At 40.8% G+C, this 19,127-nt stretch overlaps 1 protein-coding gene across 5 annotated transcripts; it reads left to right on the forward strand.

Annotated features, from left to right (window-relative positions):
- Positions 1–450: 450 nt before the first annotated feature.
- Positions 451–15,314, forward strand: akap11 (A kinase (PRKA) anchor protein 11). Of its 5 annotated transcripts, none has more exons than XM_085920348.1 (13): positions 451–673; positions 1,481–1,585; positions 1,951–2,061; positions 2,197–2,250; positions 2,655–2,786; positions 2,904–3,162; positions 3,361–7,504; positions 7,838–7,966; positions 8,575–8,685; positions 9,047–9,133; positions 11,208–11,254; positions 12,351–12,550; positions 12,745–15,314. In XM_085920348.1, exons 2-13 carry the CDS (start codon positions 1,523–1,525, stop codon positions 12,922–12,924), a joined length of 5,517 nt encoding a protein of 1,838 aa, XP_085776474.1. In that variant the 5' UTR covers positions 451–673; positions 1,481–1,522; the 3' UTR covers positions 12,925–15,314. The 5 variants fall into 5 exon arrangements, with proteins under 5 accessions (XP_085776474.1, XP_085776476.1, XP_085776477.1 ...); XM_085920350.1 differs by having other exon boundaries at positions 9,050–9,133; XM_085920349.1 differs by having other exon boundaries at positions 632–673; positions 1,499–1,585.
- The last annotated feature ends 3,813 nt before the right edge of the window (positions 15,315–19,127 follow it).

Below are 19,127 nucleotides of genomic sequence, written 5' to 3' on the forward strand. Positions count from 1 at the left end.
ATTGATTAAAAAAGTAAAGTATCCCTTTAAATTGATATGTATATTTGTAAATGCATGTGATTATTTACAGTAAATCTAATAACCAATTATTTTATGAAATAGCTGAATAAAAATACAAGTTGTGTATACATTGTGAATATTTTTTATTCCATTACTTACAATAACTTAACTCAAAACTGAATGATATGACTGAATTAAAAATACATATGCATAAAAGTTCAAAACAATCGTGCAAAATATTAAAAATTGTTTATTTTTTTGACAAAACTAAAATTAGTTTCCGTATTAATACAATGTGGTTTCATTGCTCTATTTATCGGCTTTCGATTGACGATGTCTCAGACACAGGACTGCACAGAGAATGGGGAGTTGAGTTGCGTTTGGAAACCTCTGTAAAAGTGAACTTCAGATGACTTTTCCTTTCATTATGAAAAAAAACGTCCATGTCACGTTTCATATATTCATTGCAATTTGAACTTGTGTCACTTTATGATGGTAAAATAATTTCCCTCGTCTCATAAGGGTGAACTCTGCCGACGACGTTTCATTCGTGTTGGCCTTCAAGGGGAAGTCTTCAAAAATACCGAACTTATTTTCTGTTTGCAAATGTTGCACAGTGGTTAGCGTCGGTGCTGCAGTGTTGGTAGTCTAACAACATCAGCGAGCTCCAGAGGTAAACTCCATGTTTGCATGACCATGGCGATATTTTTCACATTGTCGCTATCGTTTGTGTCTTTGCTGACACGTCTGCGATGACGCTAGTCTGCTTACAAGTTGCTCGTTGTAGCGTTGAGGTGACATCACTGCGCTCGCTAGCTGCGGCCTATTATTATCATCCCTGCTAGCTCACTTGATTGACAGCCTGTCATCTACCAAGATGGACCCGATTATTTAGAAAACAAATGTATTTCGTTTGTAATATGTATATATGACTAATGACAACTATATAGCCATGCTCGTGTTTGGTTTTCAAGCGAAAGTGAAACAACATCAGCATCCACAGTCAGTATGAGGCCAGGGTGTAACAACCTCCCTTTACATATTTATCAGAAGCTTATTAAATGAACTGGAAGTTCACATCCATCCAGTTTACGCAGGGAGGGACAATTAAGAGCTTGCTGTTTTCCAGTGATGCACTGGTTGCAAACCAACTATTTGAATAATGTGATGGCATGGTATTGCAGTTGTTTTGGGAAACGAAGCCAAGTTATTTCTTCTCTTTTTTCTTTGCATAATCAGGTTTTTTTGTTCCAATTCACCAGTTAGCAAGGTGAAAAAAATAGTTTCCCATCCTATCACAACATACAGCAATATTTCTTTTGAAATAACTTGTTTATTAACTGTATATGTGCTGTTTATGGAGTATCAACACAAGTATTCTCTACAATTTTTGCCTATATCTAACAAGCTTTGATCTTGATATAAAATAGAATTTGAATTGATTCACATCACAGCCTCGTGATATTTTCCTCCTCCGAAGGACACTTTTTATTTGCAGGTGAGCAGCCCTCCCCTGGTCGCCATGGATGCTTGTGCGCGTATTCGGGGAGCCCCACTGAAGTCCAAGGCCTTTTTCAGAAAAGAGGTGAGGGACTAGAATTTATGCTGTTTTTTTAGGGGGGGGGGGATTAGTTTATGAAAACTGGCAGGCTTTCGACATCTTAAGATGCTCTTAAATGTAGGCTTTACACAATCAGGATTTTAGGGCTTATCGTTGATCAGCAAGTTAAAAAAAAAAGACTGACCAATCTATCCAGTCAATTTAAACAACCTGTTTATTTACTCTACAGTTGACCCAGATCTCTGTGGATTACTTCAAATTATGTTTGTCACTCTTATAGTAAAATAAACCTTGCCAGCACACTATCTCAAGACTTGGTAACTACTAGTGTTTTGTTCGTTCTTTCACCATTTGACTTTATAACCACGACCATCCACTTATGTGTGCAGACTGTGCGTGACAATGGAGCGCAGTTTGTCAAGAGCCTCTTGCGAAGCAAAAAAGATCTTTGCAGTATCAACCTGGACCTCCCATCCAGCGACAGCATAAGATTTACAGAGGTCTGTCTCATGCAAGCATGCAGTTATATTACATGCTGTGCATACATAGCTACAGTACATTTCGTACACATGCAGAAAATTGAAATGCTCCAAAAACCTAAGCTAATATGAAGCATTTTATTTGTTTTCTTTCAGATTCATTTTATCTATTTGCCTGGTCAGAGTGAAGGTGACGATGCTGTGGATCAGGTACTTTTGTACTTTCTTACAATTCTTACAAACCAACCCCTTTCACATTGCTTGTACAAGCCATCTTTTTTCAGAAGTCGGCCTAATTCATAAGTCACACCACACACTGGCACGTATGATGTCATCCACCAAATATTTGCAAAATGTTGTTCGGTTGTTGGCAATATGAAGATCATTGTGGTAAATATTATAATTCCCATCTATCTTAAACTGTTAGACACTTGCAACTGATATCAAAGCAGAACAAAATGCTGTGTGAATCTGTTGTGGCTTTGATGAAGCAATTTCACATGTCTATGAAAGGAGGCTACTGGTTGAGACGTTGCGTAATGCATCGGGATAACTGTTTGCACATGACAGTCAATAGATCTATTGTGCAACTATGTGTTTTGTCCTTCTTTTAGGCCTTGGCATCCCTTCCCGCTAGCCTGTGTGAGATGCTCAGAACCTTCCACATTCACGGCCTGAGGAATAATGAAGTTCAATTGCTCAGAGAATCTCCTAGACTGGCAGAGCACAGGGAAACTAGGCCTCAAGTAGGTTGAAAATAAAATGGTCCTGTAAACAAACGTCACTGCTTATCATTGCATGCAAAATAGCCAAGTCCAGTACCAGTCCCCTTTGAAACTTAGGAAACACTTTTTGTCATGCAGTGTTGGGTCAAGGCCGTGTGTGTGCTACGTCACAACCCTGGTGTCACTGGGCAACCTCCGGCCAGCGTCACATCGTTGACAGGGCTTCTTGGGTGCTACGTTGCCGGCGTTCGCTACGCTCTGGAGTTGCAAAGCCTCCACAGGGGCGAGGCGGGGCAGTCGGAGGACGACGACACAAACCAGTCCATCTCATCCATCGAAGATGACTTTGTCACTGCGCTGGAGAATCTCGAGGAGGATGAAATGGGAGAGAACCCCTGTAAGGTTTAATACTTGAGGGAATAATAACCCCTTTTATATAGAGATGCATGTGATCTTAGCAGCTGACAGAAAATGGAAGTTGTTTGCAAACCTTGGTATAATAGCGGACAGTTATTTTAAACTGTCGTATTATTTAATCTTACCGTTTTTTTCCTCTTTGTCTTTTCTCTCGTCTGACTGCTGTGGACACGTGAAGCTTATCGCCTTTTCAAAAAACATGATGTGGCATCACAGACGGTGCCCGCCCACAAGAGACGAAAGGAAATATCAGGTTCCCACATTATAACAAGTTCATCTTCAAAGAAAAATGCAGCCAAGCACAAACCGGGCCCAGAGGTTTCTGTCACAGTGCAGAGGTGTTCAGGTATGGATACCCAATGGACTTACTGCAGTCCTGGAACTCGTCTGTCCTCATCAACGGTTGAAAACAGTGAATCCGAAGAATCTGACTGCTCCAGCCCCAGCCCTATCATTTTCCTGGATGAGGTGGGCTACCAAAAGAGCTTACTGGCCAAGCTGGATATCCCTCAGGTGCCAGGAGGTCCTAGAGAGAGGGTGGAAGACTCTGACTCTGAAGTGAGTGAATTCTTTGACAGCTTTGACCAATTTGATGACCTGGAAGACTTCAGTTCAGAGAGTGGCACTCTGACGCTGCCAATGGATAATGATAGTGCGACAACCACACACGTTAAAACCACAGAATCTAGCATTGGTGGTTCCACATCCAAATATATATCCCAAGGCTACTCAACAAAGGGAATGTATCCTCACTGCTTTGATCAACCAATTCTCCCAGCTAATGTGAAAAAACCCACTCCTCTTAAACCAGGCTCCCCCTACGGACCACAGTCTGACATGGCTGACTCCCCACGGCCAGTACAGAGTCCCTCTGAGGACAACGCTGGTCCACTCTTCAGTCCCATCAGCTCCTCTGCCTTTATTCCTCTGGTAGATTCAAGTGGGGTGCTGGAATTTTTCTGGAAAAGAAGTGAGGATGGGAGCGACAACACTGAGTTAAGGAAACCTCAAGATCTCTGCTCGTTGTATAAGACCTACTCGGACTTTGCCAGCAGTCTCTCTAAAGAAATTCTTGGATCTGTCTGCGGGTACCAATCCGCAATAGACATTAATGACAACAAGAATCTGAGTTGTGTTTGCCACAAGGAATTCACCAACTCCTCAGGCTACACAATGAGGCTGTCGGAAATCCAGGAGACTGTAACGGTGGCCAAGCTACAGAAGACATCCCAGTCTCTGAAGGATGGTATTCAGCGGTTTGCTACTGACCTTGTCGATATGAGCCTGGGCAGTGCTTTGCGGGACCTTCAAAAAGGCGTGTCTACTTGCACCACCACGTTGTGTCACCTAGCTGCGAGACTCACCTCCTCAGTATTTCAGATGGCCTTCCATGAGATTGGCATGCGGCAGGCCTATGTGTTGAAAGAGCGAGCGGTGAGTGGGTTAGCAAATTTCCTGGTTGGGGAGGCAGTATCTGGTGCGTTGAAAGAGTTCTTGACTGTAAAAAAGCAGATCTTCCATAGCACAGTTTCGCAGTTTGCAGCAGATTTAGCTGAAGAGCTGATATTCGAAGGTATTATGGAGGTGTGTCAGTTCTCTCACCCGTCGACCCCTCTAACCTCCAGTGATTGGTTTTTTAGACAGGAGAACATGGAAGAAGAAGAAGAGGAAGAGGAGATTGTTACTTCCTATGCTTCAGACTTGTCCGAGTCGGTTATCCAAGAGGCGTTCATCGAGCTCTCTCATGCTGAAATTGCCTTTACTAGCCAAGCAGCCATCAGTGTTTCTCCAGACAACATCTGTTACGTTAGTTCTGAGAATATGAGCGCTCACACCAGCAGCACTTTTGCTAACCAGCAGCTTTCCAATGCAACCTCAGTAGATGCGCCATTGACCTCGGAGGAGAGTGGCCCCTGCAAAGTAAAGGATGCTCTTTTCACTGTGTCAGGCATGGCCAGCTGCATCCCCGTTCCCCAAGCTGGAAAGGCTATCTCCTGTCTAAAAGATTCTGAAGACCTTCATAGTTCCAGCCTACCAGATATTTCACAGTGTAGCCCTAAAGGAGTAACAGTGGTTTCCTCAAACAACACTACATGTGTACAAACTCACATCTGTAGCCAAGAAACTCAAACGACCACCTCTGCAAAAGTCTGCTCCCATCAAAAGTCACCATTTCAAAACTTCTCTGTTAACATGGTGGACACGCTAGTGACTGAAGCTTGTGAGCTTGTAAGCTCTTCTAAAGTGAAGAAAAATTTTGATGACTGCGCTGGTTTCCTTTCAAAGGCAGTCCTTAGTCAAAGGGACACTCTGCATGTGCCAAATACGGAAAAGGGTGGACAAAAGAAGATGTCTCACCCCGGGGATGACGCATCTCCAAACTCGGTAAAAAAACCTGGTCGAACACCTGGCACTCCTCCATCTACCCCCCAGCAGCCAAGTGAAGTATCCAAGGAGAAACAAATAAAGCAGTTCTCCAAGAAATTAAAAAGCAAGTTGGCCAAAGAATTTTCCCCAGCTACACCTCCTCCAACTCCACACTATCACCCTGAGACTGGCCCTGGTCCAATGGAAAACAGCCCGGAGGCAGACAAGACAGAGTTTATGTTAAAATTGATGAGATCTCTTTCCGAAGAGGTAGACGGTAATGGGGATGAGGAGGAGGAGGAATTGCCAGAAGACCCGAGTCTAAGTGGCACCAACAGATCAGTTGAATCAGAAGGTCTACCACAGGAAGTGAGACAGTTGTCCTCTCGCAGGCCTTCCAGCAAGGAAGCTCTCCATTATGCAGAGCAGTTGGCTTGTCACATAGTTTCAATGGCAACAGAGATAGACACTCTGGGAACCGGTGATGAAGTTGGGCAACCCAGCGTTATGGATGAGAGAAGACGTGACAGTGTAGCTCATTTCTCAGAGAAAACGTTGAACACCTTGTGGGTGTATGCAGGGGAGGTAGCTGGGGAAGTAATCAATGATGTGAAGAAGATGGTGAGCTCTGTCCAACAGTGTTCATATCATGGCTCTCCCAGAAGAAGTGTTGACCGTCCTCGATCAGCGTGTTTGTATCACCACCCCAATAACTCTCTTACTGGGACAGATCAGAACAGGGACTGGAGGGTCGAAAGGGTGGCTGAGCAATGGTCCACCAATCTGCTATCTTCTGTTTTTCGCTCACCTGACTCAGTGTCAAGTAGTTCCAGCTCAGGATTGTCCTCGACATACCCCAGCTGTGAAAGCGTGACCGATGAATACGCCGGCTATCTCATTAGGGTGCTCAAGAAGGAGGGAGGCAGTCGGGAGTTAGTCCTCGATCAGTATGCTAGTCGTCTGGCCTACCGGTCAATCAAACAAGGTTTGGCCCATGCTAGTCGCAAGGTTAAACAGAGATCCTCTAACTCCCGCCTTCGTGCCTCAAAGTCGTTACCAGATGAATGGATGTCATCGGGTAGTGAGGTCTCCCCTGCCAAGGACATGGTGGACTCAGTCGTTTGTCCCTCCTGTGAGGATGCACAGTGTTGTTGCAGAGAAAAACAGGGACACAAAGACTGCTTTGATTTGGTGAACTTTGCAGAATCTTTGGCATACAATATCACTTGTGATGTCACACAAACACTTCGTCTATCGTCTGGACGCCTCCCAAAGTCTCTCACTGACTCTTGTCTTTATAAGAAATCCAAACTTGAAAACATGACAGAGAGCCTGATTAGGAACTCATTCTCCTGTCCTCTACTTTCCAAGGACAATAAGGCGAGACATTACCACAGCACTGGAAGCTTAGTTGACCCCGGCCTCAACAATAGGATGATGCAGGTCATTGAGCACTACGCAAGAAAAATAGTTAATGACACTCTAAAGATGAGCCTGGCTTCAGTCGGGCATTCATCCCAAGATCATCAGAGGACTCCTGACCCAGACAGACACTCACACACCCAAAAGCTGTCTGAAGGCATCCCCCCCGGTCCCACAGATGGACCGAAGACCTGCCATTATTGTCAAGCCTTGGAGTGTCCCTACTGCACCAAACTTAGTCGGCATCACCACCAGTCTATATTGCAGAAGAGGAGAAAGTGCCCAGAGTATCAGACTAGGCCAGAGCGCGTACCTGGGCTGGAGATTCCTAAAATCCATATTGACCTGGAACACAGGTCGGCATTTGCAGAGCAGATGGTGTCTATGGCAATGGAGAAGGCAAAGCGCGAATTGAGCAACACAAGCCTCAACGCAGACAGTGGTATTGGCCATGATGGAACCAGCTATGCAGAGAGCCTCACTGCTGAGATCATGACTTCTGCACTTCATGTCTGCCAATCAGCCAGTGTCAGGTATAAACAACAAGACTTACCATAAGAATTTGAATGCATGTCCTGCCTGTCAGTATATTTGTTAAGTCGTCACGTTCATTTTAAGGGTAGTACCTCCATAGTTAATGGCAACATGACAGGATTTTCCAAAAATTATATATTTTTTTATAATTGAGCGCCCTCATTGTCAACATTACTACCATTCAGCGCTTCTTTTCTCATGTTACATTTTCCCAGAACTCATGGTAAAATAATTCATATTAATCAATAATTTTCCCAGAGATTAATAAAGTATTTATCGACCTTGACATTTATGTATCGATGCCTTCTCAATTTACTATGTTTTGCATGCAGCTCTCAGGGAAGGGAAACCACAGAGTCCACTGTATCCCAGCAGTTGAGTGTCGGGGACGACAGTGTGGGCAGCTGGTCCAACCTTAGCTTCGAAGATGACAATAGCAGCTTCCTACACCTCAGTGACAGGTATACATCCTGAATGATGTATATTCCAAAGTATGGTTAGCACACGGTACATGTCTGTCAACTCATCATTGTACTAAATGGTGAATTGAAAATTGGCACAAGCACCCAACATGCTGAAAATATGAATAGTGCAGTGCAGGCTTGCACAGTTCAGTTGATAAGCGGATGATGTAATGGAAAATCAACGTGTAGTGTGGTACTGTTTGGGGCTAATGGAAACATGGCATATACTTTTAACAAAAGGCTTCATCTTGGTCCAGATTTCTTTTTTTTTTTGCCAAAACCGAAAAGGGTGTTTTCCCTCTTTGAGCTCAAAATCTTATGTATAGTTGGGAGTTTTGCTTGGACTTTGCTGTACCATTTCCTGTTATTTAACTAAAATTATTCAATTATATTGGAACATTTTAACATATATGTGGTCTAAGATCTAAAAGATTTCATGCAGCTGTAGTTGTAATGCATTTATGTATCTGAAAGTAAATGTGGTTTTAGATGGGGGGGGACTGCAATGTCTGTAAATTCCAGAGAGATTTTGGGATCAGGTCAATCTTGATTATTCGTCCTTTGACATGTTCTCACACCAGTTGCCAATTTTTTTTTGTCAAAAGGATCTCTATGGAAGCAAACCTGACAATGAGATCCTTTCCCAAGGTATCGAAGGAACACAGTGTCTTGACTGTCGAGGAGGCTGAGTTAATGTATCATAATATTTTCAAAAGGTGTGTCTAAAGGAGTGCTTTTGTCTCTTCAGGCACTGTTTCTGCAGGAACAAAGTCCACCACCATGTGTGATTCATTAGACTCCCTTTAAAAGCCTGTTGTGACCATTTCCGCTTAGCAGATGAAACGACTAAAGGAAAAATAGAATTCATTCTCAAGAGCATGATGATAAACTCATTCAAAATGTTCCCACCATGTCATCCAATCTAACTACATGAATAAAATACAGTATGTAGCTTAATTGAATCAGTTTGAATGAAAGTAGCCACTCTAACTACACAGTATAAAATACAGTATGTAGTTTAATTGAAGCAGCTAAAAATGTTTTTACAAAAATCCATCACTGGCCTCTTCTCTCTAGCAGCAATGGGAACAGCAGCAGCTGGAGCAGTCTTGGCTTGGAGGGGGAGCCTTTTGAAGAACACATGTCATCCTCTCCTTCAGACAGGTCAGTAACCATCAGATAGATTCCTATAGCTTTAGATTTTGCAATGCCTGCAAAAAATATGCTGTATGATATTACTCTGATATGTACAGAGGGAGGAAAAAAAAGAATGTGAACCCCTATGGAATTTAAATTTCTGTACAACTACCCCACAAAGAATTAAATGTGTACCTGCACAATGATCAGGAGAAATATTGTACTGTTCCTCTCTACAAAAATTTGCATGACTCCCTGCCATGTCTTGTATCATGGGAGGTCATGTTTGCATGGATTGTTTAATAGCAGCCTGCTCTTAGAGTCGGGAATACTGTAAGCTTTAAACATATACAGTATTTGTAATTGTTGCCACTTGTCTCTATTTGCTCATAAAAAGAGTCTAAATTTTTCCGCTGTGTCTTTGCCTGAGGGCTACAATAACAAGATATGATTAATGTAGCCTATTAGAGGAGAATGTTAGCAAAATATTTTTCTGTTGGTGCATCACAACCCAGAAATAGACCGGTGGCAAACGAATGGAAAAAATAGCACAAGTCACCCACAGATACTTGAACAGCCTCAGTGGCCTGGATTTGACAGTTTGCAGCTCAGCATTATTCTTATAAAAAGGGAATCCCTCGCTTGGTGTTTTGATGATGTTTGTAGACAACACCAAAATAGCTCTTGGGTGTTTCCCTTTTTTGGTTTAGTGTGGACTATTTTTATACTCATCAAGCCTTCACACCCTTTGCATTGAGGTATTAGGCTGCGAGTCAAGTCACCACAGGATCATAGATGTTTTTGTCATAGGTTTGTGATTGCCATAATTTGATCTTCCTTTTTACATAGTCATTTCTTTCGCACTTTAAACACACACGGAATTCCCGCAAAAGAGAGAAGTTTTAGTGAGTGTCGGATGTTCAACCTTTCCAGGCTGAACTTTTCTTACAGCCCACTAACGCCTCTGATACAACCTCAGAAACCATGAAGAATGTACTTTGATTTCTCGTTTCAATTTTGAAAGGGGCTTTTGACGTGTCACCTCTCGAAACTCATATCCCAAGTCAATTGTAATCCCGTGTTTTTGCATGAACACTTCCCCATCTCCTCAACTATTGACAGATTCGCTGACAGTTTGATTGCATACTGCAGTGACATTCTCACGCAAGGAAGACTTTCCTTTTACATATCGCACATCGTGGCACATTGCTTTTTCCCCCTGCAATTTCCGACTGATGTCTTTCCCTTGGAACTAGCTCCAGATGTTACTTGATTTGTTTCTAGTAACTAAAGCCAGTTGGGTAGTCGTCTAACTGCAGCCATGCCCCAACAATGGAATGTTCTTTTGAGCTTTTCTTTTTGGTACTTTTGAGCCAAATATAAGCTCAACGGTTTCTGTTGGGAATTTCAAAAACGTTGCAGCTGACTATCAGCTGAGTGAACACGTGTTGAAGTAGCTACTTTGTGATTTTCGAAGCGTCTTTTAAATTGCTTGTATTCAGTTGCCTGACAGTCAAAGCAAACAATTTTCAGTTTCGACCTAATCATTGCTGTTTGATTGTCTGTAGTTTTTGCGCTAAACGTTTGTGTATTGTCAACTGTTTAATTGTAATGCTAAAAAAATGCCAGAAACAACAGAAAAGCACCGTGATTTTTGGACTATAAACCGCACCGGACTATAAGCCGCACCAGCTAAAACTCGTGATTCTGGGTTCAAAATTTGCACACAAAAAAAAGTCGCGACTTATAGTCCGAAATTTACGGTAAGTGCTCCTTTTTTATGTCCCTTGATCTGATACAAAAATTCAACAGAAGTACCAATACAAATATACATACAACAAAAACTCTCTCTCCCTCTATTTTGAGCAAGCGTAGTCACATTGTAATAAGTTTCAGCATTTGGTAAATCCAAGCCGGTTTGAATTCTCTTTCTCTGACACAATGAGTGGTTTGAGGATTTTCAGAATTGAGAAACTGTCTTCTTCCTCTTAAACATTACCATAATTTAAGTAAACAGGAAGCTTACTGGAAAAATGTTGCAATCATAAAGATGACTCTCAATGGTAACCAGTTTGCAATCTCATTGTAACTTTTCCAACAGTGACCATACAGAGGACAAAGAAACTGAGGTCAAAGAGGAATCCAGTGGTAAGTCCCCTCTTCATCCACTTCATTCATTCAAACATTAGTCATTGTACCATAAAAGCAGAACTGATAAATGAATGGGCCAAGTGCTTCTAATTTGAGTCTAGTCTACTCTCAGCATTCATTGACATCCGCATTGACTCCGATCTGGGCTGTGTACGTCAGCTTGCCATGCTGTCTGAGTGTGTCATAGCAGGGGATTTTGCCACCCCCGTAGTAAAAGTCAGACACACTGACGTTCGTTCATTCATCGTCTACGCACTCCTCTCACACATGATTATAATGTCTACGTGTCCTCTAAATTGATGGGGTCTGTCTCGTCTTTTGAATACAGACCCCTGGAGAGCCTACGTTTAGATTCGGAAAATGTTCTCCCAATAACATTGCGAGACGTTGCTTCCTGCTGCTTGCACAATCCAAATGCTTCTGTTATTTTTTTTAAAGTGTTGTTTAAGTTCTTTTGCCTTTAAATTTTTAAAAATGATCAAATGAAATTCGTAGCAAATTTTGTAAATGATGATGCGACGTCCCATTTATTTTCTATAAAAAAATAAATAAAAAAACACAGAATAATGAGCAGATTAATTGCATTTCCATGCCTGGATTTGTGAACATTTCAAGTTACCACTTAAGTTTGTAACGCAAGGTTCCATTGTTTTTCTTCAAGAGTGGCTCTCCCTTAAATAGTTAACCGCTCAAGTCTATTTAAACTCCTCCATAGAAAAACATAAGTGCGTACAGTTGAACATAATCGTGAGTTCTCAAAAATGATAACTCTCAGAAATCATTTTTAATTAAAAAAAAAGTCAAGTCATCCCACTTATTGTAAATAGGTTCTCTGAACAGTAATAAAGATGATCTGCTCTTAGGTCATGAGGTGACGGCGTCTAATGATGAGCATTTTATAAGACTTTGACGTGGTTGCATCACACTGATTCATGCATCATTTCTTCCATTCTGCCTTCTTTCCTGTCATTTTGTTGCTTTTCTCAGATCCCCCTAATAGCCAACTTCTTTTCATTTCAAACCTCACTTTAATGTGACGGGTAAATATTAATGAACTGCATTTATAAACTTCTGATGTTTCATTATGTTGCAGGAACTCTCTGTGTGGACACAACACAGGTCCAAGCCTCCAGGACTCTGTTGATGATCCTCAACTCGGACATCCGCAAACTCAGACGCAGCCCTCAACACGTGACCCTCGACACCCAGCTGAGGACCTTGCTGCAGTGGCTGGCGGCCTCCATCGCCGGTGTCCCCATGATCCAATTGAGTCCCGACAAAGAGCTCCAGCAGGTAACAAAGATGCGCTTAGGTTATCAAAAACTGTTGTGCATCGTGCCAAAAAAACATCATGGCAAAAATAATGCAAATTCAATTCTCGCAAATCCCCAAAGCCTCCCCAGTTCCTGATTTTTCTCTTAGTACATTTACAAACACAGACAAAGTGTTTGACTCTTAGTGAAGTGAAATTGTTGGTGTGGTTTCAGTTGCCAGCTGTGGTCCAAAGGCTGCGTGAGAGGAAGTGGAGGGTGGGAGACCTCCTTCACTTCCTGTTGCGTTACTGTGAAGAGAGCCAAGCTCAGCCTCAGCCCAGAGATGAGACGCCCCAGTCGGGAAGAGAGTCTCACCGCGTTCCCCTCTTCAAGTGGCTGCTAGAGCACACCTAAAACATCTTGATGGTGTTCCTCTGAGTAAACCGCTACCAATGCCGTTTTCCACCAGAGGGCGCTGTCAGAGCTGATTGAGAGCCTGGCACGTATGACGTATTATTTCGCCACTGTTTGATTGTTCCAGTATCCTTGCACATGTTGATCTAGCAAACGATCTCACACTTTCCTAAAAAGGAAGGAGAAGGACCCATCCCGTTTGTTCCTGGCGCAGCCATTTGCAACCGAGAGCGAACAAGCCTATGTGTGTTTTTGTTTGGGGATCCCCATGGCTGCCAGGCCCCATGAGGTCATCACATCCACAGCTCACCTTGGCTGCATTGGCGTTTCCACATGTGAGAGGAACACCACACCCTTACATTATCAGTGTAGGAGGGCATCTTGAAAACCTGTATTTCTTTCCATGAAGTATTTCCATTGTTGTTACTTCCTCCACTCCCATTCTAGAATCATTTGAACATGCCCTTTATTTTAAACATTGATGTTTCCCCTCTTTCACATAAAACGACCACAAAAAAATGCCTCCGAATTGATCTGCCACTCTGCCTTTCATACATAAGCAACTGCTTTCACTACAATAGGGCAGGAGAAGTGGGTTTACACGCGTACGCCATCAATGTTCAAGACGCTTAAATGATCATGCTTTGAATCTTAAAATATCGGGCTTGCCTTGCAACAATCACCTTGGTCATTAGGGCTGGGCATCACTCCATTTCTTGATTATTATTTATATGGGAGAAACTCTCGAAGTTGAGACTAAATGACCAAAGCGACTTCTTGACAGTCATGGTCGGATTTCTTCAGACCGCAAACAGTTTTAGACATACGATAGCACTCGCTTAAACTTCAGATGGACCTAACAGCATTTAGATGACAGACTTATGCTGGAAGTTATTGAAATAGAAATATAACCTTCTTTAGATAGCAAACATTAAAGCTTATGATGACAGTCATGGATTCATTTTGATTACCAACTCGCTCCTGTTAAGACAGAAAACTAGTTGAGACTCCTTTGAGTTAAGATGGAATCAAATGCTTACATTCATGTAGTGCACAATTAATTCATTCCACACACTTGAGTTCTAAGGAGCAATCCAAAATGTAACTGATTATGCCCATCCCCAGTGTGAGTTGTGTTTACTGGGTTAATCCGTATGTAAAGAGTATTTTTTACCCCCAAGGACATAAGATGAAAGAAGTCATTAGTGGCTTTAATGTTGCCAAACTTACCTCACGTTGACTCCAGTCACCAGAGTGGGTCATCCATGTTGTGTCCTAATTGTGGAAGGTTTATTGACGCAGATAATGTAGATCTTAACCACACACACAGGATGAATAGATAAGTCATTTCACGGAGGGACGACCACAACTTCCCCGAGTGATTCCATCTGCTTGCACAGCCACAGCCGAACCACTTAGAAGCCCTTTTGATGAGTTATGACAATGATGGGCAACCTGTGGCCCGTGGGCCTTATATGCCGCCCCCCCCAGATCATTTGATATGGCCCACGTGCAATTATAAAAACAGGTAAAACCTCACAAAGTCCCAAATCATTTAACCAACACGTCGCTGTTGGGCAGAATCGTCTTCTTAACTGATACTTTAAGGAAATAATTTTTGAGGGGGATTAACAAACATTGTATCGTGAAAGTGAGCAAATTAATTTCGATGCTTTATATTGGTTTATTATTTTAAAAAAAGACAGGCCTATGAGAGTACTGACTAATAGTATTATGTTGTACAAAAATGTGAACTTGATCAAACTTGTACACAAGAGATTTCTGCCAGACAGCGAAGACATATTTCCAATATATACATTTGTTGGAGACACTGTAATATAAGCCTTGCTTTGCATCTGTCGTTTCGTCGTCACGTGCATGGCTCGAGCTATTTTGAAAGCGCCTAAAGTTCCTGCTTCAACTCTATAGGCTGCTGACCAAAATGGTCTTTTTTTTTTTCAAGTATATCAATCTAAAACTGTCTCGTCTTTGTTTACGCCAAAAATATAACACAAAATGCACTATGAAAAAAATACACTGTATTTACTATGAAGATGGCGTGAAGTATTATAAATTAAGCTTGCAGTAAGGCTGAGTCAAAAGGAATCTATAAGAAATTGTGAAAATAGAATATCTGTGTACAAAGTTATTCCCTTAATATTCCAGCTTGTGTTTGTGCTTGCTGGAGGCTAGATGTGCACGTGCAAAATTTTGTAAAATAGCTGCTGCTGTTGTAATCCACTGTGTACCGCCCCGCCCCACACACCCACCCACACACAAAGTCTGTATTTACTTCAGCCTACTTGTTAAGTTCTGCCAAATAAAGATATTTAATAAGTTATCAATTATGTGTATATGAATAATATATATACGTACGTGTGTAAAAAAAAAAAAAATATATATATATATATATATATATACGTATACTATACGTATATATATATATATATATATATATATATATATATATATATATATATATATATATATATATACGTATACTATACGTGTGTGTATATAGTATATGTATAATACATATATGTATGTATATATAATATATATATATGTGTGTATGTATATATGGATATATATATGTATATATACTTATATAAAAGTATATATATATACTTTTTATGTATTATACATGTATATATATGTATATATGTGTACACACATACACATTGAGTGCAGTAAAGTGTTCTCTCTGTGACAATTCTGAATAGTGGATTCACATTTGTAAGCTTGACATCAGTGTTTTATTTAATAAAAAAAAGACAATAAAGCTCTTATGTGGCAATTGTTTTGCATTTATTTATCAAACGTATAAAATCACAGGTGTGTGTATGTATATATGTATGTATATATATATATATATATATATATATATATATATATATATATATATATATGAAAATATAATATATGTATATGTACGCATGTATATATATACATGTAAGAAAAATAATAGTTGAATGCTATCAAATAGCTGTCAATTAATCCCTCAAGGTGTTATAATTTATTCAGCACATTCATGCCAACCTTTAACTGCTGACATGAACCCAACTGAATGTAAAAATAATCCTGTTGGGAATGTGTTTGTGAAGTGTTTTATTGCAAAGCTTGTTGTTGCTTGTCATTCCAAAGCCACTACACTAAATCTTGGTGCAATGCTGTCAAGTATGCTGTAATTGCATGTAAAAGTATGTCGACGAGAAAGTTGTCTGCCCAACAGGTGCCAAAACAAATAGAAGGCTTGTGATCTTATCTCAAAGATGGTCTCAACAACAAAGACAGCAATAACATGTCAGTTGCTGTGTGATTTGACAACTAGAATTACCGTAAGATAACGCTCGTGAATGGAAATGTCTGTTTGACAAAGTGGGAAGAGAGACAAAAAAAAAGGAAGAATGACTACAAGGTAGAAACGGTTAATTGCAGACTACCTCAGGATGATACAACAGGCGAGGAATGTGTCTGACAAGTCATTTAAATGGTGACACAGAACGCACACTGTCAAGCTCCATCCCACACATATGCTGTGACCAAAAGTAATCAAATTGGAAATGTATTAAGAGTAAGGCACAGATTTTTTTTTTTATTGTAATTGCACATATGAGATAATAATTTAAAAAATGAAATTCCACAGTCCAAAGTGTTTGTACATTCAAAAAAGTGTCCCTCAGAACTTCTTTCTGTGCCTCTGCATTATACACTAAAACTCAAATTAAAGTACGGTATTTTATTATTATTATTTGCATAGACTTTGAGTCTCCTTCCAACATTCCATAAAGTACAATAACATGCAATGACTGGCTGCTATAGTAAGTGTATACAGGTGTGACACAATGCCCGGGGGTTCTGATCTAAACGTCCCCCCCAAAATGCAAAACAATATATATTTAAATGTACTTGTCTGCTCTGTTCTGTCTTGTGAATGTTTAGGATTCATGATTTTAAAGCGGAAGCTTGAGTACTTGCAACCAAAATCAAAGCATAGAAACTATGAGGCAGACATGCTAACCACTTGTAAATTAATGCTTTAAAAAATAGCGGGATGGACGGATGGATATTAGCAATCTCGTGATAAGATAGAGCTGTGGGTGAATTGTACCGGAATTAGTGAGTGCATACAAGTTGTACATTGTAACTGGTCATCTGGACTTTCAAGTTTGTAAATATCATTTAAATTGAACATGTCCTCCACTGAATACCATAAAAAACAGTCATCATCCATTCCCTTGGAGTCACTTTTAAAGTGACCACTATAAGACCAACACAAATCCAGTGACATGTGTCATGTACTTGTTGGCTAACAAAAACCTCATGTGGGATGAGCAACGGCGGTCCATTAAGCAATATTGTGACCAGTTATCCACTTTAATCCGGGAAAGTTTCTTTGGCCTACTAGTTTGAGAGCAGGTGAGGACTTTGACTGCGGTCTCCTTTCCGCATAAAAAATATAGTCCTGCAAAATAGATGTACCTGGAATTTGAGTATGTTTTTTCTATAACTGATTACATAGTTTTGTAATCTCAATAGGTAACATTGGTACACGTATTTCATTATTACAAAAGATGTACGTGCGTATAAATGGTTCTTTCCAGATTGTTTCACCAATAATGTTCTGTATAATTGCCGTAACAATTCAGGATCCACTATCCAGATGGTTACACAATCTTCACTGAGATACATTGGAAGTGTCTTGGTGGTTCCCCAACACCTGACTCCAGTTTCCAGAGTCAGTTTCGTCTGAGCACTGGCGGGGGAATCGGATGACGCTGCAATCTGGCCAGAAAGGTTTTTGCGCTTGGGAGGGCGCCAGGGTGCACAGCTGGGTCAACAAAACAGCGGCCTGCGTTTCCGTGGGAAACCGCCGTTTGATCCCCTGTTCCGAGCTATGATTCCAAGGCTGTTCTCCAAACACTTTGCAGCGGGAAACCGTCGGCTTCCCATCGGCGACAGCGAAGGTTACTTTTCCGATGGCGGGATTCTGAGAGGGCGTGATATTTCCCTCATCCTCACTCAATTTGTCTTTCGAGAAACGTTATCATTGTTTTGATAGTTTTATTGATTATTGCCGAGCGTATCATTTGTCCTGGAGTATCAGTGCTCTGCCATTTTGTTCGATTTTTCAACTCTATGAATTTTTAATGCCAGAAACAAGATAGCTCAGAAATGTGTTGTCAAAAACCTTCAGAAATGCTGTGAGGTGTAGTTGTTTGTTCTGGTTTAGAATTATCAACGGGCAAATGACTAGAGCCTAAATAGGTGAAGTGGAACAGAAAATTAATGTCTTACAATATGTTGTTCCATGTTAGGCCAAGAATTGCAAAATTGATTTTTAAAGTTATAGTTATAAGTACAACTGATTGCAACAAAATTTCATAGTATTACAGTTTGATAGAGACATGCATCAAAACATTAAGAATCACAGCATACTTTTCAAAAAATAAATAAATGATGCAGCTCCACTGTGCCGGAATGGTAATTGTTGAAATCAGCGATAGCTGATTGGGAATTTTATCAGTCAGGCAAGGAAACCACCACTCCATCTAATACAGTGGTGGACATAAGAAGTATCTCGAGAAGCCCGGGGACCATTGGATTTTTTTTTTCATCCGTCACATTTGAAATGTTTTGCTCCTATAAATATTGAGGGAAATACAAACGTGTGTTGTAAAAAAGTGCATCATTATACATTAAATCAAAGATGCAGCAATCATTGAATCATCGTCCCTGAATCGTAATCGAATCGTAAGGTGCCCAAAGATTCCCACCCCTAATGTTTTCTGTTGTTGCTCCGCAAGTTCCAAGCGATGCCGACAGCTTTTGAATGCTCCTCAAATGTTTTTCAGTTTAGTCGTATAGGAATGTAGTAATAGTTTAGGTCTTATCCTCTGTCAAACTCCTCCATGGCCTTCTCTAATAGATGTGGTCACATTATGTTATCAGTGCATACATAGCCTTGATACTCTGCGAGACAAATAATGTTGGTGTGGTTTCGCCGGTAACCTTTATTACTTCTGATGTTGCGTCAGTGGGAATCGCGAAACCACAGAAAGCTATCATCCAAGTTCTCGTCCAAGTTGAAAACCACTGGAATGTCGTTCAGGCTATAAGGTTATCTTGCCATTCCACTAATTTCATACGCGGATATGCATTTGCGGTGCCTGTCAGTCTTTGTGTAGCAAAAAAAAAATCAT

Source organism: Syngnathus leptorhynchus, chromosome 9, assembly GCF_054491065.1.
Source record: "Syngnathus leptorhynchus isolate UIUO chromosome 9, UIUO_Slep, whole genome shotgun sequence".
Taxonomy (NCBI): Eukaryota; Metazoa; Chordata; class Actinopteri; order Syngnathiformes; family Syngnathidae; genus Syngnathus; species Syngnathus leptorhynchus.